This window comes from Crocuta crocuta, unplaced genomic scaffold (assembly GCF_008692635.1).
Source record: "Crocuta crocuta isolate KB4526 unplaced genomic scaffold, BGI_CrCroc_1.0 scaffold30, whole genome shotgun sequence".
In the NCBI taxonomy this organism is placed as follows: domain Eukaryota; kingdom Metazoa; phylum Chordata; class Mammalia; order Carnivora; family Hyaenidae; genus Crocuta; species Crocuta crocuta.
Window position 1 is genome coordinate 9,575,084 of NW_027528345.1, and position 22,496 is coordinate 9,597,579.

A 22,496-nucleotide genomic window follows, 5' to 3' on the forward strand; every position below is an offset into this window, starting at 1 on the left:
CCCACCCTTCTAAACCCAGCCTCTGTCACGTCAGCAACATCACATCCCTCCAGCGTCTCTGGCCCAGGGCCCTCAAGATCCCAGGTCTCCCTACCACTTGCACTTCCAGCCACCCTTGGGCACGGTGAGCAGTGGCGGGTCCAGGCAGTATGTGTGGTAGCTAATGTCACAGTCATCACAGAGCAGTAGGCGTGAGGGGTCCGAGGCCTGGCCGCACACCTCACACACGATGCACTCCACGCAACGCCAGCCCTTTAGCAGCATCACCTTGGTGATCTGGGGCAGAAGATGGCAATTCTTCAGGGTGTGATGTACAGGAGAGGGAAGACCTCTTAGGGGAGGGTGGTACTTACGTGGGTAGGGCTGGAGGACCTCAGTGCTCCGGCCAGACCTCCATCAGAACACAGGAAGGCTAAGCAGAGCACCTCTATCCCCAAAAGTAGTTACTCTAAACTTGGGCTCCCAGGGATCTCTGATCAGAGAATGGCCTCACCCAGCCACTACCTCATTACAATCTATCACTAGCCAAGTCCCCAAAAAGACTGTGGATGGAATTAGGCTGTGTTTCCCCCAACGTTTCTTGAACATTTAGAACCTGCTATCACAACATATTAGTGAATGTCAGCAGTGAATGTGTTCTAACATTAACGTTAATGAAAACCCCAAAACCCGTGATCACACTTGGGTCAAAAACACTGGTTTCTCTTTGCAGACATGTGCTTATGATTTTGATTTTATACTTTATCTCCAGGACATGTTTTCTACTAGTAAAGTTTTCACAAGTTCAACGATAGATTAAATTATACCAATCATGATCTATGACAAAAAAACTTAATAAAGACCACCACAATTTCCAAAGTACTTTGCCCCAAGAGGAGTTTGTAACCACTAGTGACTGATAAATAACCTCCATGACAAATGGCCATTTTAAGTAGTGTGAACAAGTATCGATTATACTCAAATTTCAAAAATTTAAAAATAAATAAACAAAGTTTATTTGTTCTGGTCTATGACCAGAACGGGGGCCTAATGTAAGAAATAACTAACCCCATTTCCCAGTCCAGGCCTCTCGGGCCTTGAACTCACCTTGCTGTTGACACAATAAGGGTGATAGCACTGAGAACACTGGGAACAGGCGAGGAGGTGGCCCTCTGCTCCCCGCCCAAAGCTGCCACATACCACGCACATGTCCTAGAGAAACACAGAGAAACCCGAACATCCAACCTGGCCTCCTCAATCACACTTAGTCCCAGCAACCAACTACAACACTAATCTGAAAGGGGGGGGGCAAACCCCCCCCCCCCCCCGTCTTTAGGACACTTAGCCATCATGGGCCTGTTCCTTCCTAGCATGCCTTGCTCATCTGACCAGGGCATTTGAATTGGTACATCCTGACATGGGTAAAAGGAAGGAGAAGTGAAAGGAAGGTAAGAAGGATAAAGACTGGTCAGGATGAGAAAGTAACATATCTGACAAAATTCTATCAGCTTTGAGATTATTCGGATGGGAACATACATTAAGTTCCCTAGGCCATAAGCTTCAATAGGGGAGAGATCATTTCTGACTTTCTCACAGCTATACTCCTTACTCCTAGCTCAGTGCCCAGCCCAGAAGAGACACTAAGGAGACATTAGATGGATGGACCAACAAAGGAACAACATGATCCTGATTCACTGTGTTTTCTCATTAGTTGGGTATCCCCAGAACCAGGTCCTCGTTTGGTTTTCCCCATTTACCCTCCCACCAAACACGCACAGCCAACGCTGGGTCTGCCAGGTCTCAGTGCTAAGGATGGAACTACACCAGGCAAGTACAGTACCTGCATTAGGACAAACTTGTCTGTGTTGGAGAAGAGAACCACAGTATTTTGCATGGTGTCGTCATCGTCATCTTCTTCCTCTTTGCTGGGAGAGCTATCGATATCAGCAACCTTACAGGCAGAGAGTTGTGGCAAGTGAGGCAGCTAAATCTGCCCCCACTAAGCCGCTTTCCCCTTTGATCTTGGGGGAAGGAGGCATGAACCCCTGGCTAAGATGAAGACCAGGAGCCAGGACTAAGAAGCAGAAGAACACCCTAGCTCCCAAACTGGGCCTCAGCCCAACAGCAGAGATTTCAGAGAAGCCTGGGGGCCAGGTGGACAGAAGCACAGACATAGCTGGACAGGCCCTAGGCTAGCAAGCAGGTAGATGGGCGTGCAGGGATTTAAAGGGTGTTTAATCTTGAAGGGGCCAGCTGAAGCATGTTTGGGAAATGGGAAGCCTCTCCTTACTACCAGAGTCTCAATGGAAGAAGTAGTTGATTTTAGCCGGGCCCGTCCTCTCCCGCGTCCTCCATGTGCTCCTCCACGTGGCCGGCGTCTTCCTGGGAAACTACTGCTGCGACCCTGAGTGAGGGAAGAGGACGATTATAAGGGCAAGTCAGGAGTTTGTAATCCTGTAGTGTGTTGGGTCTACAGGCTCAGGGGGAAGGGAAGAGATGAATGAACAGGGCATGATAGGTGGTAAGGCCCAGGAGTCCTACTCAGGGCAGGGGAAGAGCCAAGCTCTCAGTGACAGGTAGATAGCTCCGGCTCAAACCATTCCCCTGTCCCAAGGAGAAAGTGGCCAACAGGGCACAATGAGAAAAACACTGGCTAGAGAGACCTAAATTTCTAGTCCTTATTATCTTACTGGGTAACCACAAACCCAGGCAATTCACTCCCTCTCTATCTATATTTCCCCTAACAAAGAGGACCAACTAAAGGATCTCTGAGAGTCGAGGATTCAGTAAACCAGTTGGAAAGCTATCCATGACAAAGGACCACACCCCTGACATTGGCATCACATTGACCACAACCAGTGGCTAGATGGCCTCTCACCTGTTTGATGCGGGAACGAGCTGGGGAGCTGCGCCTCCTCCCCTTGTCCCCCTCGGCTTTGCCTCCGCCAATAGCTGTCCCAGCATCGCACAGTAGCGAGTCGTCAGTCTCTGGCAGTGAGTCAGTACAGAGTCGCAGGGAGCCCTCATCTCGGGCTGGACTAACGTCTGTAGATACCCCCAGCTCCATGGACAAGGAGCCGCCCCCTTCGGGGTCGGGAGAGCCTAGTAGGGGCTCAGAGCCAGGAAAACTGGCACTGGCATCACCCTGGCTCAGATTGGAGATCTCATTAACGATGTCGGATTTGATGAGAGTGGGTGGGGTAGAGGCCACTGGTGCACGTGGCTCCTCTTGCTCTTCACAGGGTGAACCCTGCCCTGCCTGCTTGCATTCTGGGCCATAGACCTCCATAGGGGTCACAGGAGCCAGCTCCTCGGGGTCCAGGAGCACAGGGGAACCCTTAAGTTCACTAGCCAAACTACCAGGGGTCTGTCCGGCCTCTGGCTGTGAACCAGGAGTGTCAGTCCCATCCAGAGGGGCTGTATCTTCCCCCAGACCCGAGAAGTCATCCAGAGCTGGGGCAGGGCTAGGTGCAGGGCAGGAAAGGTTCCCCATGGGGGAGGGGAGAGGACTAGTAGGGCTGGGTTCCAAGGCTGGGCACTCAGGTTCTGGGACTTTCTCAGTCTCCATCTCATGTGGCTCAGCCTCATCTGAGACCTCCACTGCCTTCTCCATGGGACTCAGTGGGGAGGGAATGGAGCATGGCAGAGCAGGAGGAGAGCAGTGGGAAGGAGGGGAGTTTTGGGGAGGCAGGGAATGCTGCAGGAGTGGAGAACACTGAGCGGGAAGGGGTTCCATCAGGATGGGAGAAGCTGGTCCCATTGGGGAGCCTGGAGATGGGGGAAGGATCATAGGGGGTACAGGCTCAGGGTCAGTGCAGTTAGCTTCTGGTGGAGGGCTGATGGGTGTCTCTAGGATGGGGGCAGCCAATGGCGACTCAGGGTCACTGTCCCCTTTGGCACCAAAGGGGTACTCTAACTGCCCCAAAGGAGACAGGGCTGGTGGGGCCACAGCTGTAATAATGGGTGAGAGTGGAGGAGGAAGAGGATCTGGAAAGACAAAGAGGGAGACTCTTAGTTAAATGTACCATAAAGAATTAAGACTGTCCCAGACAAAGGACGACTAACATCCCCTTACCTGATGGCATCAGCTGAGGTGACAAGGATGGCTCCCCAGATGGGGACAACGGCAACTCCTCAGGTACAGGGGACAGAGGTGGTTCCCCAGGCTCAGACAGGGCCGGCTCTCCAAGCAAGGGGGATAAAGGTGGCTCCCCAGGTGGGGGGAACATGGGTAATTCCTCAGGTGCAGGGCATAGGCCTGGCTCCTCAGGGGGCTCTTCAGGTCGAGGGGACAGGTGCGGTTCCTCAGGCTGGGGGGACAGGCGTGGTTCCTCAGGCTGGGGGGACAGGGGCGGTTCTTCAGGCCGGGGGGACAGGCGCGGTTCTTCAGGCCGGGGGGACAGGCGCAGCTCCTCAGGCCGGGGGGACAGCTGCGGCTCCTCAGGGCCAGAGGACAGGCACGGCTCCTCAGGCCGGGGGGACAGCTGCGGCTCCTCAGGCTGGGGGGATAGGCGTGGCTCCTCAGGCCGAGGGGACAGGCGTGGTTCCTCAGGCCGGGGGGAAAGACACAGCTCCTCAGGGGGAGGGGACGGGCATGGCTTCTCAGGCCGGGGAGACAGGTGTGGCTCCTCGAGCGGAGGGGATGGATGCAGCTCCTCAGGTGCAGGGGACAGGCGCGGTTCCTCAAGTGCAGGGGACAAGCGTGGCTCCTCAGGCCGAGGGGACAGGCATGGCTCCTCGGACCGAGGGGACAGGCGCAATTCCTCAGGTCTGGGGCAGAGTTGTGGCTCCTCAGGCAGTGGCAACAGGGACGACTCCTCTAGCGGTAGGGTCATGAGCAACTCCTCCGGGGGCGGAGAAGCAGGTGAGTCTTCAGGTGGTGGGGAAGCAGGGGAGTCCTCAGGCGGGGGGAACAGGCGTGAAGCCTCAGGTGGAGGGGACGTGGGAGACTCCTCAGGCGGTGGGGACAGGGGGGATTCCTCAGGCGGTGGGGACAGGCGTGACACCTCAGGCAGGGGGGATAGGCATGATACCTCAGGCGGGGGGGACATAGGCGAGTCTTCAGGTGGTGGGGACATGGGTGAGTCCTCAGGTGGTGGGGACAGACGTGATGCCTCAGGTGGTGGGGAGAGAGGAGACTCCTCTGGTGGAGGGGACAGAGGTGATTCTTCAAATGGTGGGAACAGACGAGATGCCTCAGGTGGTGGAGACATGGGTGATTCTTCAGGTGGAGGGGACATAGGCGACTCCTCAGGTGGTGGAGACAGGCGAGATGCTTCAGGAGGTGGGGAAGTGGGCAACTCCTCAGGTGGGGGGGACAGGGGAGACTCTTCAAATGGTGGGGACAGGGGTGATGCTTCCGGCGGTGGAGATAGGGGGGTCTCGAGTGGGGGAGACGGGGGAGACTCCTCTGGTGGAGAGAACGGTGACTCCTCCAGTGGAGAAAAAGGTGATGACTCAGGTGGAGGAGACAGAGGAGACTCCTCAGGCGGTGGAGAGAGGGGTGATTCCTCAGGTGGTGGGGACAGGCGCGATGCCTCAGGCGGCGGGGATGTGGGCGATTCCTCAGGTGGTGGGGACAGGGGCGACTCCTCAGGTGGGGGCAGCAGTGGCATCTCCTCATTTAGGGGGGCCTCCAACTGGGGCTCAAGTTGGGCCCCTGCTCTCCCTGCAGACATAATACACCATGCTCCCACCTAGCCCAGCTCTACTCCATCGCAAGTACAGGGTTTAAGGCAAAGCAGAAATTGTCCCTTGCCACAGACCAGACAGGAATTACTTCCAGGAACCCTCAAACCCTACTCACCTAGTGGTTTGGCTTCACATTGCAGGAGCCCCGGTTCCTTGGGTTGCATAGAGGTCACGTGCCCACCCTTTGGCTGCCCTTGGCATGCAACATACAGAGCTTCGGGCTCATCAGTGGGGGTATCACCAGGCTCTGGGGGTGAGAACCTGCAGAGGGTACAGGGGAGCAGGCACCAGGGCTCTCATCAGCTATCAGCTCCTAGACAGCATGCTGGGGCGAGGCATGAAGGCTACAGAGATTGTACTGCCCACTTTGGGGCTCCCCTCTCAAAGTCGACTCGCTTCAACATGGCCCCTGCCAGTCTCAGTACTTCCAAACTGCCATTCCAATCTCCTCCAGTCCGTGTTGCTTACCTGCTACAGACAGGAGGATGCTGCTCAGCAACAGAACTGACTGGCTGTCCTCCTTGGGCTTTGTGACAGCGGTGACAGAGCGAGTAATTCTCAAACCACTCAGAGTTGGGATTCAGCTCTGCTGAGCCTGCCCCACAGGCCCGGCATACCCGGCATGCCTAGGGGAAGTGAGCAGGCAAAACAGGCACTGGTCAGAGAGGAGACCGGAGGGGAGCACAGAACTCATTGCAATAGAGAAACAAGATATGACAGGAGGTAGAATTACAGAGAATAAGGCAGAATCAGAGGGATAATCACCTTGCACTTCCAAGAGTGAGCAGGCAGTTCGTCCATTGGTGGTTTTAGGCAAAAGGTGTGGTATCCTTTGTCACACGTCTCACAGACCAACATCTTAGAGTCATTCCCAGGTTTCCTGCAGTCACAGAGGGCATATAACAGATCCTTTCTGCCCTCATTTTCAACCCTAACCTGTGCTTCACCTAAGGCTTCTCTCCTGCCCTCCTATTCTTACCTGCAGGCTTGGCACACTTTGCATTCAGGGCACTGCCAGCCAGCACGCTTGCGGGCAGTCAGAGCAGTGTCCAGGCAGGCCCCATGATAGTGATGCCCACAGCTGGTACAGAAGAACAGGTCACACAACTCCCCCGGCCCCTCACACACTGCACAACGAGCCTCCTCTATAGTGGGAAGAGACAGAGAACATAGGTCAGCTGTGGATTCCTTGCAGGACTCCGCACAGTACTCTCTACATAACAGGCATTCCACAGACACAGAATGAACAAACAACAAATATTACTGGGTATTTGCCCGATATATGCGAGGCACTCTTCTAGGCACTGCAGACACCATGGAAAACAAGACAGGGAAAGTCCCTGTGCTCACAAAGTTCACATCTATTTTAGCGAGGCATACGGATACACAAAAGCTCCAGGTACACTTGGCCCCTTATTTGTCCTATGTCCAGAGGGCAGGACTGCTTACCCAGATGCGCAGCCCCCTCACTGTGCTCTGGGCATAGCAGCTGCAGTGTTTTCATGGATAAGAAGGAACCGCTGGCAGTCGCACAGGGGAAGTGGTAAAGCCGTGGACATCCGGGTGAGCGGCAAGGGATGGAGGCACCGCGCCTGGTGCAGTGGGAGCAGCGCTGCCAGGGTGGAGACAAAGTGTCAGTGCCAGCTGCTCTCCCCAGAACAACAGGTCAGGTACTAGCTCTGCCTCCATCCATCCACTGCCCTTCTCATCCTCGCCTCTCAGAAGCCCACAAGCCCTGCTCGCTCTACCCTTTGCCTATGCAATCCCTTGGCCCTAGCCCCACCTGCGAGATCCCTGAGAAGATGGCCTTGTCCACACCACATAGTTCTGGGCCCTCCTGCCCCCACACGCCTGCCGACCACGCAGCACACCAATGGTGAGCCCAGCAGGACCCTTTATGAAGGAAAAGGATAAACAGAATGGAAAGAGTTAGCAGAAGGGTAATCACTGGCTCAGGGCCACCCAGCCCTTACCTCCTTTCCTGCCCAAATCAGCTACCCCACCTCTCCTCACTTACCTCCAGGTTCTCCTAGGTGGGCAGGTGTCAGGCCCTCAGGGAAACCAATCTGTGACAGGTCCTCACAGGCCAGCGCTGCCTCATTGGGCCCTGGATTCCCCCCAGGGGACACCACTGGACACTGGGGCCAGTCAAATGGCAACTCAAAGCGCCGTAGTTCCCGCTGCCCATGTAGACTGGGCTCCCCGCAGTTACAGAGAGCACAACGCCGCACTGGACCCCCACTGTGGATACACAAGCATCAGTACCATGCCAGGCCCCTGACCAAAGGCACCCCTCACATCCCCGTGATTTGGTATGCCTCTGATTCCCAAACACTCATCTTCCTAAATGTTCCTCCTTGAAAGCCCAGACTCTCAAATCAAATTTTTGTGTGGCTTTACATCCTCATTTCCCCAAACTAGTTACCTGCAGTCCTGGGGAGGCTCCTGAAGCCTAGGACCTCCAGAACTGGGCACAGAGACCTCCCCCCCATGTGGGTTGGGAAGGACTGGCTCAGTGGTGCCTGACTCCTCGGAGGCTGCAGGCCCATCAGCTGAATGAACAGAGAAGCAAGCATTAGCCAACATCTTCTATAACACTAGTCTAGGTAAACCATATGAGACTCTTAAATACACAGAACAAACTGGGGTTTGCTAGAGGGGAGGTGGGGGGGGCAGATGGGTTAAATGGGTGATGGGCATTAAAGAGGACACTTGTTGGGATGAGCACTGGGTGTCCTATGTAAATAATGAATCACTAATTTCTACTCCTGAAACCAATACTACACTATACGTTAACTAACTTGAATTAAAAAAAAAAATTACTAGTTCATTCATCAGACCCATGAGATTAACCAAAACTCTTGGTGAATTAGTGATGGCAATAGGACTTTTGCTCCAACGAACAAAGTCCTTCAATTACCTGTCTATTAGACAGACTTAGCTCCTGTCCTTGTGCCAGCGCCAGAAATATAAGGTTGCCTGGGAAGGGCAGGATGCTGCCAGCAAACCCAGAATTTGCCCTACTCACCTGCCGGTTCTGAATCTTTATCCTCACCAGGCGGCTTCTGGCTGTCCATCCCTCTCTCCGACTGGGCAGGGCCCTCTCGGGGAGACCTGTCAGAGCCAAAAGAAAGATCTATATGTCTAGTAAGTCTCCCCACTAAACACTTTTCCTAGCATCCTAGGAGGAAGGCAGCTATTGGTAACTACTTTACCAAAAGCAGAGCAAAGCCATACCTACAAACTCCTGTTCTAGTGACAAGGAAAGTCTTTATCCCTAACCCTAACCCACTGCCTACTTCCTCCCCAGAAAAACACATACCCTATTCTCCCACTATAGATTCTCAGGAGATCCACTCCCCTTCCCCACTTCCTACCTCCTGTGTCAAAGTTCCCAGGGCAACAGCATCCGAACGAGAAGCACATCCAATCTATATCTAGTACTGCCCTTTGCTTCACATCTGAGTTCTTGGCTCCTGGTGTGCCCTATTCCCTGGCCTTTTTCTTCAGATCTCAAGTCAGCTACCATCCAAGACATACGTCAATGCCAACCCAGGGGTAGCCATAACCCACGAAGTCTGAATCCAGTCAAAATCCCTCTCCCAGAGACAGAGTCTGGGGTCTTACAGGGTATGGAATACATTACTGGAACTAAAGCCTAGCTATGGCTGGATCTCCTCCACCTCCACCAGTTTCAACCAGAAGATCCCAATCACAACAGAAGAAACTCCCCAATTTCTACCCACGGCCCATCCAAATCCAGTTCAGGCCCCACCCCCACCCCCTTCACCCCTGCTGGGACCGAGCTCAGGATCTCACCCAGTCTGAAGGCCTCAGGTCGTTGCCCTTAGCAACCCTAACTGCCCTTCCTCCTCAGATGTCCCTAGTAGTTAACAGAAGTGGGCCTTAAGAGTTACTGAGCATGTGTAGCTAGGCTCAAGGCTAGGCATGCTGGGAGTTGTAGTCTCAGGAAGCACACTGCCACTTAGAGGAGTTCTAACCCAGGGAGGACACAGCATAGCAGGGTAGCTTCCTTCCTCTTCCGTAAAGCAGGGTTTCCACACACACTATGGGGGTGGGGGGTAACGGTCCCCTCTTCTAAAATACGCCTGCCCATACCAGAGCCAAATGAAACAATCTAAAGTTATACCTAAGAAGGTTGAGACCCACCCTTTGAACATATTTTCCTAAACCTCAGAGGGAACTAAGCACAATATAAAAAAGAGAAAAGTGAAGAGCACAATATAAAAAAGAGAAAAGTGAAGTTACAGAGGTGAGGAAAAAGAAAGTCATCTTATAGAAGGGAGAGGGGCACTTGGGTGGCTCAGTCAGTTAAGCGTCCAACTCCAGTTCAGGTCATGATCTCCCAGTTTGTGGGTTTGAGCTCCGTGTCAGGCTCTGTGCTGACAGCTAGCTCAGAGCCTGGAGCCTGTTTTGGATTCTGTGTCTCTGTCTCTCTCTGCCCCTCCCCCTCACTTTCTCTTCCTCGCTCTTTCTCAAAAATAAACATTAAAAAAATTAAAAAAAAGATAAAGGGAGAAAGAGATAGGTGCCAGCAGCTTTAAATGGGAGGGATAGGGGCTTAAGCAGAGAAAAGAAAGTATGTTCCTAAGGAAGGTGGGGGCATGAGAGAGATGTGGAAATCCCTAAAACAGAACTCTAAATAAAAGTTTGAGAAATTTATCTCTCCCACCTTTTCCAATCCTCTGATTTAATCAGAGGGACCACACCAACCTTAGTAAGGACAAGCCTCTCTTCCCAAACCAACTACCCCAGTGGTCAGCCACTGGGATTGAGTGACCGGAGCGGATGAAAAGGGGGAACCCTCAAAAGTGCCTAGGATTGATGAATCAATTACCTAAGAACCACAATATCATTTCTCTTTTCCTAAGCTCACACTCCATTTCTAGAGACTGGCAATGCATCTTCTGTGACATATCACAGAAAAATAAATCTTGTTTTACTTTTTTCCCTTCATACTATCAGAATCTACTAGATTGGGAAAGCAAAGTATCATCACCTGATACCTGTTACCTCCATTCCCTAGTCATCTCTTTCCCAAACCTGCCACACAACCACACCTGAAAGGAAAGTAGGGTGGTCATCTGGCCAGCCCACAGAAAAGCTGCTCTGGAACTTCAAGGGGCTCTTAGAAGCCACTGTTGGGAAGTAGGGGTTGGAGGTCAGGACAACAGCCAGGCCCCTCTTCCCATTCAGTCATTCAAGGCGCGACCGCACCCAAAGACTTCAAAGTTTCCTAAATGTATGCATCTTACTGTACCTTACCACTACATACCCCCAAAGATCCTCTACCAGCTCTGCTCTCAAAGTTGAGGCCAAAGGAGTCACAAACAGTAAGAAATAAAAAGCAACAGTGATAATACACTGGGTGGGAGGAGGACTGCCTCACACAAGGCCAGAGGGACAAATTCCTCTGCCCTCCCCCGAGCGCAGCCCTCTCAAGCTGGTAAGGCTGGCACTGCTTGGGGAGATACAGAAACCACCTTCATCCAGCCTTGGAAGACAGAGTACCAACATCCTCCAAAGCCATGGCCTCACTCATGGGGCCATGGAAGATAGACTAAGAAGCAAAGAGTAGAGTGTCCTCCAAGCTGTACCAAAAACAATCTAGGGGCACCTCCAAGAAACCAGGGCTCCATTTCTCTACCCCTGCAGTCTAGCACCTGCACCCCAATGCCGAGTCCCAGTTGCCAGGCCCCTGAACACAGCTAAACAAATAAAGACCACAGGTTCCCCTGTCCCATCATTCACAGCCAGAAATTGCACACATACATACATATACACCAAGGGTTTTTCCCTAGATCTCAATTGGGTTAATGCCTAGCCAGGCTTCTTCTGGGGAACTAGAGATCCCAAAGAAGTACAGATCTAGGAGGTAAAACTGTGCTGGCTTCCCTTAGTCTGGGCCTAAGATGCCCAAAACAGCAAGGAAGAAGACAGGGATTCATCTCAACCCACTCTTCTCCCGCCACCATCCCAGACCAATAGTTTTAACTCCATTTTCCCAGCCAAAGGGGAAACAGAAGCTTGGAGAGGTGAGAGGCTGAAGTAGGCCCTTGAGTGAACAGCTCTTCTGTAGGACTCAGGACTTCCTGGTTCCCAGCCTGAGAATCAAACCACACCTCTCCCCACCCCCATTTTGGGCCAGCCCTCCAGGAAGAATGCAAATGGCAACACTGGCCCTGTGGACCCTCCGGACTATCTCTGGGTCACCCTGGGGTCAACCACAGCTAACAAGGAGAGGTCCCTCCTAAGGAAGCTCTCTGGGGACAGACAACAGGAGGGGTCCTCCAGAGGCGGCAGTGGCAGAGGGCATGGGTGACAGCTAGCCTCACTCTACCACCCCTGTAGCACCTCTCACCTCAGGGTTACCACCCAGATATCTTTCAAGGGCAACCCCCCTATTTTGTCAAAGATCAGGGTCGAAGAGATCTAGCCTATGTATGTTAGAGGGGGTGGAGTGAGGGAGCAAAACACACCAGCCAAATCCCTGCTGGGCAGCATGACAGCTGTGAGAGGGGCTGTCCCAGCCCAGGGCTCAGAGGCATGAGGCTCATGCTGCACCTTCATGCACTCACATACACACCCCTTCTCCCCAACACCTCCTGCCAGGGCTGGAAACACAGGCTTTGGCTGAAACAGCTCTGATCAGGCCATTTCTCTTCCAAAGAGGGACAGGCCACCCTATTCTGCAGGCTTGGGACAGGATCAGAGGACCAGTAACATTCTCTGATTGAAAAGGGTTTGGAGAGGTCTGGGAGGGGCCTGTGGGATTGGCCAGGGACTTATGGGCGACCAGCTCTCCACACCAGGCCCAGAGAAAGCAGGAGACAAAAGCCATTTTTTTGCAGCCCACATTTGCAGGGAGCAAATCTCAACGGCCTACTCTATAATCCCCTAGAGATTATGTCCATCCCCAGAGGAGGGGAGGCAAAGCAGGCTAAGACAGCACTAGGCCTTGCTAGGGTCACTTTGTCAGGCGGGGCAGTTTAAAGTTGAACAGCAAGGCCAGAGCTGCCCCCAGCCCCGCCTCCTTCTTGCCCCAGCCACCCCCTTCATCATACTAGTTAATTTCCACACACTCTCCCTTTGCACAGTGAAATAAGGCCTGGTGAAAGACCTAGGGTTCCTGGAGTCTCCTGGAAACTGCTCTGGGTGCCCGGATGGGCAAGAACAACCTTAAAGTCCAACCTGGCATAAGTCTGACCTGGCAGTGGCACTCTATCCTCCCTCCCAAAGTTGTTCTGTTCCCAAGGCCCACAAGGAACCCTGAAGGAGAAGCAGCCAACTGGGATTGGTGCTGGCATCAGGGCCTGGGTCCTAGTTTAGCAGAGCTCCCCCCAACACAAAAATAAACAGGCAGAAAGGCGATCTGGCTAGGTTCCCAAACTCCCGTGGTTCCCTGAACCCCCAGTCTTTAAAGAGGCACACCCCAAGACACCAGGTCTCAATTCTGCCCCGGCGACTGGCTCAGGTTCCCTTGACAGACACTGCCAAAGGAACCCTCCTCAGCTCTGGCACCCCTTTCTCCAACCTAAAGGCCAGCTCCGGCCAAGATAGTCCATCTGGCTATGCCCCCAGTCCAACCCTTTCTGGGCCCTGGCCGGGCAGACTTCACTCACCTCTTCACAGGGCGATCCAGAAATCCTCATCCGAGAACATGGCCAGAGCCCGGGCCGCTCCCCGACCTCCAACCGCCAGAGCGATCACAGCCGCCCCCCGCACGGGGGGGCTTAGGGGGGCCAAGAACGGTAAATCCAGGTCGGAGTGGCCACCCTCCTCCCCCAAAAAACGCAAGAAGCCAAAGAGGGGTTCTCTGCCTCGGGTTCCAGCAGTTTAGGTTTCCATGGACAGCCCCAGGGCGGCGAATCCCGAGCGGACACAAAGAGAGCACCGGTGGCTTTGATCTTGGGCGAGCAGGCTCCGCATCCGCGTCGCCGGGCGGCCTCTCAGTCCTAGGGCCGGGCCAGCGCCCCGGCCGCCCGCGCCGGGCTCAGGCGGAACGTCGAGGCTCTCCAGATGGAACGTCGAGGCGCCTCCCCAGCAGCCCGGAAGGAATGCCGCGCCGCCCCGCGCCGGGCCCGGATGGAACGTGAGACCCTCGCTGGAGCGCCTAGCCCCTCTCCCCGCCCGGGCCGGCGCCCCGGGGCCGCGCAAGCTACGGCGACGCGGAGCCGGCGGGGCCGCGGGGCTGAACCTGACACACACCCAGCGCCGGGCTCCTCGACCCCGAGCGCTCGCCCTCTGAGGCTTCGAGCCCCCCACCTTCTGCTCCCCCCCGGGGAAGGGAGGAGGGTAGGTGGGCGAGGAAGAGGAAGGGGCGGGCGGTGCGAGCCCTCTGCCCGCTCCCCTCCGGCCGCTCCAGGCCCTGCGCTCGCCTCCCTTCCCCTCTGGCCTCGGGAGCTGCCCCGCCCCCGGCCTGGCCGGCTCTGATCGGCGGCACCCCCTCGACCCCCGGCTGGCTGTGATCGCGGGGGGCCTAGAGGTGCATGGCCCAACCCCGGCTCCCGGCACCGGGGGGTCAGGAAACTGAGCGGAAAGTGGGGAACGAGGCAGCCATTTGCAACCGGAGAGGAAAGTAGTGCAGCGCGGCGCCGCTCCGCCTCCCCCCCCTCCGCCTCCTGTTCGGCCGGTAGGGTGGTTCCTGCGAAGGGGCTATTTCCTGGCCCGAGATCTCGGCAGCGGTCGTAGAGATTCAGGAAGCCTCCGGCGCAAGATCCGGGGGGCCCTTTTGCCTGGGGAACCCCACTCGAGAAGCGGAGAAAGGAGAAGACGCGGCCCTATTTTGTGTTGGAGCGGAGCGGCGGAGGGATACGGCCCTCTCGGAGGAAAGGCTGTGACTCTGCAGTTCTACGCACACGCTGCGGAATCCCTCCGCCTCGGGTTAACCCCGACTGCGCCGGGCCGGCCGCTGTGCAGACACGTGGGAATGAAGCCCCCCTCCTCTGCGCCCGGCCCTGGACCTGCCTCCTTCACTGACCGGCTCGTGAAACTAGGACTCCGGCCACTTTCTAGTTCCGTTTCCTTGCAGTTCTCGGTCCCTGAAATTCCACCAGCCCCTTTGCCTTGACCAGGGGCAATCTTTCCCGGGAGGGGGATGGAAGAAGAGCCAGGAGATTGGCCGCTGCTCTGCATCCTGGGAACTGGAGTCCGCAAATGGAGAAAGTGAGGCACGGCGCCTGGCGCTGCAAAGGGTGGGTTCTTGCCACGTTCGGGGGCCCTAAGGAAAGCGGTACGAGTCCCTAGTCGTTCCTTGGAGCTTTCAAACCCCCTCGTGAGGAAAGAAGACTCAGTGCTACCACAATCACCACACACACCTCCCCCGATCAAAACATAAATGTGGAGTTTCCTTCCTTTCCCCGGGTGCTCCCACCCCCACTCCTAGTCTTTCTCTCGGGACCTTCAGGGCCTGTGTTCCCTTTTTTAGTAAACAGAGAGGATGTACCTTGGAGCCTTTCTGCTACCTGGCCGGAGTACTGTTAGTCTAGACAAGATCCCAAAACACTCTACTTGCAGGCATTCCCCCAAACACACACCCGTAAGTCTGGGTGAGAAAGGATTGGGAAGCCTTTTCTGCATTAGCTGTAACCACGGGATGAATAGAAAGAGACAAATTAACTATGTACTGGATACTTTATATATTCTTAGTTATTCCTCACCCTCCTTATGAACTACATAGAATTGTTTCTATGATGATGAGATTGAGACTGAATAAAATAGGTAAAATTTCCCAACAAATTACATCTAGTGATATCCATGATTCAAACCAATGGGCATGTTTTTCCTAGGATTGCATATATTTAGATAATAAAAACATTTTAAGCAGGATGTGGAGAAAGACGTAAATCAGGTGCAGGGCTGGTTTTGTGGGAAAGGGTTTACAATGTTGTCCAAAAGAACTTTCTGCAGTGATGGAAATACACTATAGCTACACTAATTTCACTCAGCCACGTGTAGCTATTGAGCACTTTGAAATGTAGGTGGTGCAACTGAGGAACTTTTTGTTTGGTTTTAATACTAAATTAAACTTAATAGCCATATGTGACTTGTGGCTTCCATAGTAACAGAGCAGAAAACCTTTAAATCCCTACTAGCCAGGGTCATGGGAAGGATTAGGACTAGGCATGCCCTATGCTAGCCACACACTGGTATCATGTACTCTGCATTGGCCATTCGGGTCTATTTCAGCAAAAAAAAAAAAAAAAAAAAAAAAAAAAACCAGCAGCAATCCCACACCTGTCCCAGCTTTAGTGAATAACTTAACCAAGAGACAGAAGTTGGAAAATGGAAGTTCCTTCCATATTCTACATCCAGAGACAGGGAGTCTGACCTTCACCAAAAAGACCTCCAACAACACAATAGCCACCTTTCTTAAGAGTTTATTATGTATGAGAAACTGTTCTAAGCATTTCATTTCATACATCACCACAACTTAATTCTCACCTCAACCCTATGCAGATTTAACTACACTTCATAAATGAGAAATTGAGGCTCAGAGAGGTTAAGTGACTATGCAAGGTCACACAGCTAAGTGGAAAAGAATTCCAACCTAGCTATTAACTACTATTCATTATTTTTGTCAGGCCTCTGAGATTGCTTGATATACTTTTAGAAAACTTCAAACATGTATAAGTCCCAGACCTCATGGAAATGGTAACAGGGTGACAGATAACCTATATTGAGTATTCCAGGTCAGATATGCAAAAAGACCTAATTTTAATATAAGGAAAGAGGGTGGTGACCACCCTAAAGAGAATCTTTAACCACTGAGATTGCTCTTTGGAGAATGTTCCTTCCAGCAGCCTTTTTATTTTAGATTCTGGATTAGAGATGCAAAAGCAGCTGACAGAAATCACCCCCAACTGTAAGCCCAACTAGCCTAGACTCCAGCACTAGCAAGGTCACAGCTAAGATTTTGCCCATCCTCCCCCACTAAGTGCACTGACAGAGTACCTCAGACTCCCTCAGTTGACAAGAGTAGTCTGTGTTCTCCCTGTGAATGGTACTATTCCAGTAACCCTTGTAAACCCTTGGGGGAGAGGGTAGGCCCTGGGTCGGGTGGGGTTGGGGGGTGAGCAGGAAAAGTAGAGGCAGATAGGACCAATCCTTCCTAGCGAAATGTCCAAACTCCTACTGAGATGGCTGGTCAATAAGAAAGAGCAGAAGCAATACCTTTTGACACCTAAAAAGAGTGGCATGATTCCAAAGGTGTGAAAAGGTCACCAAGGGTAATGAAAAGGCCAAAGAACATCCATTTAATGAAAGGCTCTGGGGACACAGGGAATGGAAGGATTGATACACACCAGGGGTGTTATTCCTTACTTTCCTCAACTCTTTTAGAAAGCCAAAATCTTCACCAACACTTTAGTCCCTGCCTCTACCCTTCTTCTCATTTATTACATCACTAGGATGAGGGGTTTCCTTCCTCCCCAAACGCTACCCTCTCTCTGAGTGCCAGCAAATGCCAAGGCCCCAGGAGGGAGGCTGGGTCAGCATGTGGCAGCTGGCCACTAGAGGGTGGTGTTTCTGTAGTTAAGGGGATCTTGAGAGCCTATAAACTTGGATGGGAGTGGCAGCCAACTGGTACCTGTACAGGAGAACCTAGGAGGAAAGAAAGGTGGGAAAAAATAAGTAATAAGTCTTAGGGTAATAGTCCTCCTGAATGAGTGAGGAGTAAGGAATAAGAATGAGGTAGGAGGAAAGAGTTATTAGCCCTTACTCCCCACCAAAGGCCATAGTCACCATTCCTTGGAAAAAGAGATACTGGCCTTGAGCTCTCCCGGCATACAGAGAAGTCGAAGACAAAAAGATTTCTCAGTTTATTTGCATATATACATTGTTACTCTAGGGAGCCCGCTCCACTTCAGGAGTCCCCAGCTCCCTTCACCCAGCCAACACCCAAAACCTGCACAGAAGACTGGGTCCTGAATAAAGAATGCTTAGGACTCATATCCCAACCCTGCAGGTTATAACAATTCATTTAGCAAAAACAGAGGACTAGAGGCCAGTGCCCATGAGACATCCTTGCCCCATTGTAAACATTGACAACCAAGCCACTGGAGCCTGGGAAAAGTGTGCAAACATGAGGGTACCACACTGTGTGACCAGAGGGCTGGGGACACAGCTGGCAACCATACCCGTGAAGTCCTAAGGGCCTACACCCGCTGGAGCCTGGCAAGTGCCAGGGGCAGAATCAAGGCAGCTACCCAATGCCTGAGGGCTCACATGAGACGGCAGCGGCGCTCTCGCCCATAGGAATTCTCTACCCGGGCAATTTCCTGGATGACTTTGGTGAAGATGGCTCGAGTCAGCTGCAAGGGACAGAGAATCAGGGCAACAACAAAGTTAGTTCACTGCCACCAATATGACCCAGCTCTGAGGTGTATACCCCACTCCCCCACCATCCCCATGACCAAGAAGTGCCATAAGAAAAACACTGCTACCCAACCACCTTCCTAATATTCAGGTCAAGTACCTGATTCTCTCGAGCAGATGACTCCATAAATGTTGCACCCCAGGACTCTGCCAGCTTCTTCCCTTCAACTGCCTGGACCTCCCTAGAAGCAAATTTGTGACATGAAGAAAGAGGACAGCAATATCCTCATGTTCTCTGCAAAATCTTCATAGAATCTAGACTTCCTCTGACCCATCCCACTTCCAAGGCTTGGGAGGAGGGTTGGGGAAGGCGAAAATAAGGAAAACAAAGAAGCCTACGACTGAGGCTTGAAATATGAAATTATAGCTTTTGTAATAAAAGGGTTATCTTGTAGCCTCTTGTAGGGTGGCTCATTAGGTTAAGCATCCGACTGCAGTTCAGGTCATGATCTCACAGGTCATGAGTTCCAGCCCCATGTCAGGCTCTGTGCTGGCAGCTCAGAGCCTGGAGCCTGCTTCGAATTGTGTCTCCTGCTCTCTCTGCCCCTCCCACCACCTTCACAAAAATAAATAAACATTTTTAAAGTTAAAAAAAAGAAGGGTTATCCTGTCTTAACCTTCAAGTTAGAAATAAAAAAGGGGAAATGACTGTTGATGTCAGTGGCAGAGCCAGGACTAGAGCCTTGACTGATTCCTAGTCCATCTCACTTTCCTTCACCTTGAGGTATAGAGATCTCCGTACCTGTCTGGAGAGAGATCTGCCTTGTTCCCCACTAGTACCACTGGCAGCCTGTGAAGAAATACCAGTTACTATAAGATCCCCTCCCTATCCACATGGACCCCAACCTCCTTCACATCAAGGCTAGACAACTCCCCATCAGATCAGACAGGCTCTGTCCTGGTCTCCTCCCTAACTTGGACGTTCTGCTCTCTTCCATCCCCTTATGTCCATACTACGTCTCTATCTCCCAGGGCCACTTACCGAGTCTTCCCATGACCTTCATGTAGTTTTTGGTACAGACTCTCAATGACTTGGAAGCTTTAAACACAAGAAATGGAGCTATAAACTTATTCTGGGACAGCCCTCAGATCCTCCCAAGTTCCCCACTCATAACCTTGGTCACTTACCTATGCAGAGAGGTGACAGAATACACAAGCACATAACCGTGGACACCAATGATGAATGAAAAGGGCAGAATGCTGTACTCATCCTGACAAGAAAGAGAAACATCAATACCTAGATACATAACACTCAGATGGCAAAGCTTTGTGGGTTGCATCCTAGGGACCCTCCCTAGGGCACTCACTATTCCAGTCATTACTATTCAACAAGAATTTACAGAGTAGCTCCAATGTGCACTGCACACTACCCTCTGCTAAAAAGCTTTTCTTTTAATACTACTTTATAGATGAGCCACAGAGGCAACCAGATTTCATCTCCCACAACTGAACTGCCACGTTTAGATACCCTACCCCAAACTGGTACCTGCCCTGCTGTGTCCACCAGGTGTAGGTGAAACTCATCTTTGCCAAGAGTCACTATCTTGCTGTAAGCTGAAAAGAAAAGAAAACTTGACTGTGAGGTGCTTGTAGGGCTAGCAATGTGTGCCCCCATACATTCTTAACCCTAGGGGTGATGTAGATGGACCAGGTCTAGGGAGCTCTCCAGGAGGCTAGAGAGACGATGTTAGGGTTTTTATTGTCTATGTCTACACCATCCTGGACGCAGTATATTGCAAAATCCACACTCTAGCTCCACTCAGAGAAGAGGATTACTAGAGAAAATATTCGATTTAAAGTCTAATCAAATCAACCCGTTAGCACCAGGAAAATCCCAAATTAGGGAACTACAAAGGGCAACAAAGACCTCCCTGCCCCACCCCTAGGGGAGAAATCTACTCACTATTCTCCACTGTAGGATCATAGCCTTCCAGGAACTCGCCTTCCACAAACTGATGTGCCAAAGATGTCTTCCCTGTGGGAAGCAGTGGTAGTTGTATCCAAATGATCCATCCACATTTACATCCTCTGCCCTTTCAGGGGCTGTGGCCCAGGACTAAAGAGGACCCCAAATTAGCACCCTAGCCTGTGGGTGCCGTGCAATGTTTTCCCTTAGCCTACCCTCACCCTCTTCGCCTTGGGTCTCTGCACCCTGGCCACCGGATGCATTCTGTAGAGCCGCAGGAAGCCTTTCCTGCCGCCGTTCCCCACCCCACCCCTGGGAAGATCCGGGATTCCCCTAGGATCAAGTCTGCCCCTCACCCGGACACCTGCGACTTGCCACACAGACCGCGCCCCCATCATCAAATCCTTACCACATCCTTACCCGGTCCCCAGGGTAACACTGAGGACCAGTCTGGTGTTCCGGCAACCAAGCCCACATTAACCCTTACATGCTCCTGCTTCCTGCAACCCTCCACACACTACGACCACCCTAGCCTTTCCTCCTCCATCCTTTCAATCATCGCCCTACAACCCCGTTCTAACGATGCCACCATTCCTGTCTGGGTCGCGTTCCCGCGACAGCGCGCCTCCTCTGGCCACAAAGCCGCGGTGCATCGGTGCTCTCCCCAAGGCGGAGACTCACCTACAGAGCGGTACCCGAGGATGACCACCTTCCTGTAGCGAACTAACGGCATGGCAGTAGTCGGCCCCGAGGGGCTTGCAGAATTGCCGGCTGGAAGAGCCCTAAGAAAGGGAGATCAGAGTGTAAGGTAGGCGCAGCAACCGGCACAGGAAAGTCGCTCACCCCGAAGCTGCCAGAGGCAAGCTAGAAGGAAACCAAAACAAGCGCCGCGCCCGGAGCTGGCCACGTGATCACAACACAGCAAGACTAACGCGAGGGAGCCAGGCGCCGGGGGATCTAGTGCCGCGCCGCTCCGGGCTCCGCCCCCCAGGCCGCTCACCATTGGTTCATTGGAAAAGATGAGGGCGGGGCCGCCAGCAAGAGGGAAGGGTGGGCCTCACGTGGAGCTGGAGAACCAGGAGCTGCGCCTGCGCGGACTGGAGCCGGTTCATTCATAAAGAAACAGAAAGAAACCCGGGGTCCTAGAGGTGTTTGCGCATTTGCAACCTAGCAGAAGTGGCTGCGAAGAATCAAGAATCGTGGATGGAAAATACCCGTCTGTCTGGCTAGAATTTCTGGTCAAAAGATTCTAGGCTTCCGTTTTGCAAGGTCTTTGAGATCCTTGGATGGGGGGGGGGAAAGGCCCAAGTTCCAATATATTATCTCTTTTTTCCCCCCAGACTTCAGCCTCAGATCTTTTATTGGCAATTTCCACAGTATATCAGGATCTTCGGAAATGCAACTCTTATTCTTGAGAAAGTTATTGAATTTGTGAGTTCGAGCCCTGCATCAGGCTCCGTGCTGACAGCACAGAGCCTGGAGCCTGCTTCGGATTCTTTGTCTCCTTCTCTCTCTGCTCCTCCCCCACTCACACTGTTTCTCTCTCAAAAATAAATAAATATTTAAAAACGTTTAATAAAAATAATAAAAATAAAAAGTCCAGATCTACAAAAGTTGTTTCAAAGAGCCACCTAATCTGGCCTCAGAAAAGGACCCAAATGCCTTTTTCAACTGGGTAAAGGAAGTTCTTTAAAGACCAGCAACTTTATGTTGGATTATTTGGCCTGAGTGAGGTTGGCAGAGATTTCAGATTGGGTCTTAAGCACTGCAGGGTAGAACAAAGAACTGGGTTCAGTGAAATTCAATAAAAATGTATTTATCTCTGGTGCACCTGGGTGGCTCATTCAGTTAAGCAGCCAACTTTGGCTCAGGTCATGATCTCACAGTTCATGGGTTCGAGCCTTCATTGGGCTCTGTGGTGACAGCTCAGAACTTGGAGCCTGTTTGGGATTCTGTGTGTGTCTCTCTCTTCTCCTTCCCTGCTCGTGCTCTCTCTCTCTCTTTCTTTCTCTCTCTCTATCTCAAAAATAAATAAACATGAAAAAAATTTATTCATCTCCTACTTTGTACCAGACACTCTCACAATGTGTTGCACAGTGTGGGTATAAAGATAAATGAGATGGTTTTTATGCTGCTTGTCTTTCCAGACTAACTCTCTATTCTCTTCCTTTTTTTAAAAAAAAATTTTTTTTAATTGTTTAATGTTTTTATTTATTTCTAGGAGAGAGAGAGACAGCGTGAGCAGGGAGGGTCAGAGAGAGAGGGAGTCACAGACTCTGAAACAGGCTCCAGGCTCTGGGCTGGCAGTCAGCACAGAGCCCGACGCGGGGCTTGAACCCACGAACCGTGAGATCATGACCTAAGCGAAAGTCGGACGCTTAACCGACTAAGCCACCCAGGCGCCCCCGTTTTTAAAAATTTTTTTAATGTTTTATTTATTTATTTATTTCAATGTTTTATTTATTTTTGAGAGAGAGATAGACAGCGTGAGCAGGGGAGGGTCAGAGAGAGAGGGAGTCACAGA

General features: G+C 52.2%; 2 protein-coding genes across 4 annotated transcripts in view; both read right to left on the reverse strand.

The window, feature by feature from the left end:
- The window catches only part of KMT2D (lysine methyltransferase 2D), a 38,522-nt gene extending 24,741 nt beyond the window's left edge, over positions 1 to 13,781 (reverse strand). For both annotated transcript variants that reach the window (XM_077753298.1, XM_077753297.1), the window contains exons 1-16: positions 13,314 to 13,781; positions 8,699 to 8,784; positions 8,096 to 8,222; positions 7,688 to 7,911; positions 7,454 to 7,563; positions 7,120 to 7,282; positions 6,650 to 6,815; positions 6,436 to 6,550; positions 6,139 to 6,296; positions 5,786 to 5,931; positions 4,055 to 5,647; positions 2,858 to 3,966; positions 2,270 to 2,383; positions 1,820 to 1,930; positions 1,087 to 1,191; positions 95 to 276 (exon numbers count right to left, since the gene is read on the reverse strand). In XM_077753298.1, the coding sequence (XP_077609424.1) occupies positions 95 to 276; positions 1,087 to 1,191; positions 1,820 to 1,930; positions 2,270 to 2,383; positions 2,858 to 3,966; positions 4,055 to 5,647; positions 5,786 to 5,931; positions 6,139 to 6,296; positions 6,436 to 6,550; positions 6,650 to 6,815; positions 7,120 to 7,282; positions 7,454 to 7,563; positions 7,688 to 7,911; positions 8,096 to 8,222; positions 8,699 to 8,747 (4,472 nt within the window). In that variant the 5' untranslated portion in view covers positions 8,748 to 8,784; positions 13,314 to 13,781. The remainder of the gene's footprint in view (positions 1 to 94; positions 277 to 1,086; positions 1,192 to 1,819; positions 1,931 to 2,269; positions 2,384 to 2,857; positions 3,967 to 4,054; positions 5,648 to 5,785; positions 5,932 to 6,138; positions 6,297 to 6,435; positions 6,551 to 6,649; positions 6,816 to 7,119; positions 7,283 to 7,453; positions 7,564 to 7,687; positions 7,912 to 8,095; positions 8,223 to 8,698; positions 8,785 to 13,313) is intronic.
- Positions 13,782 to 17,031: 3,250 nt separating this feature from the next.
- On the reverse strand, positions 17,032 to 20,853 carry RHEBL1 (RHEB like 1). Of its 2 annotated transcripts, XM_077753579.1 has the most exons (9): positions 20,654 to 20,853; positions 19,970 to 20,041; positions 19,553 to 19,620; positions 19,195 to 19,277; positions 19,049 to 19,105; positions 18,809 to 18,856; positions 18,167 to 18,248; positions 17,917 to 18,002; positions 17,032 to 17,292 (listed from the first exon to the last, which is right to left on the reverse strand). In XM_077753579.1, exons 1-9 carry the CDS (start codon positions 20,703 to 20,705, stop codon positions 17,202 to 17,204), a joined length of 639 nt encoding a protein of 212 aa, XP_077609705.1. In that variant the 5' UTR covers positions 20,706 to 20,853; the 3' UTR covers positions 17,032 to 17,201. The 2 variants fall into 2 exon arrangements, with proteins under 2 accessions (XP_077609705.1, XP_077609706.1); XM_077753580.1 differs by lacking the exon at positions 17,032 to 17,292 and having other exon boundaries at positions 17,511 to 18,002.
- Positions 20,854 to 22,496: the final 1,643 nt, after the last annotated feature.

Excerpts from the sequence above, each read along its gene's own strand:
- RHEBL1 (XM_077753579.1), bottom strand. The coding sequence starts at position 20,705 with ATGCCGTTAGTTCGCTACAGGAAGGTGGTCATCCTCGGGTACCGCTCT. Across the intron at positions 18,857-19,048 it reads GAAGGTCATGGGAAGACTCG|GCTGCCAGTGGTACTAGTGG; the intron begins GTAAGTGGCCCT and ends ATTTCTTCACAG. Across the intron at positions 18,003-18,166 it reads CATCTGCTCGAGAGAATCAG|CTGACTCGAGCCATCTTCAC; the intron begins GTACTTGACCTG and ends TGTCCCTTGCAG.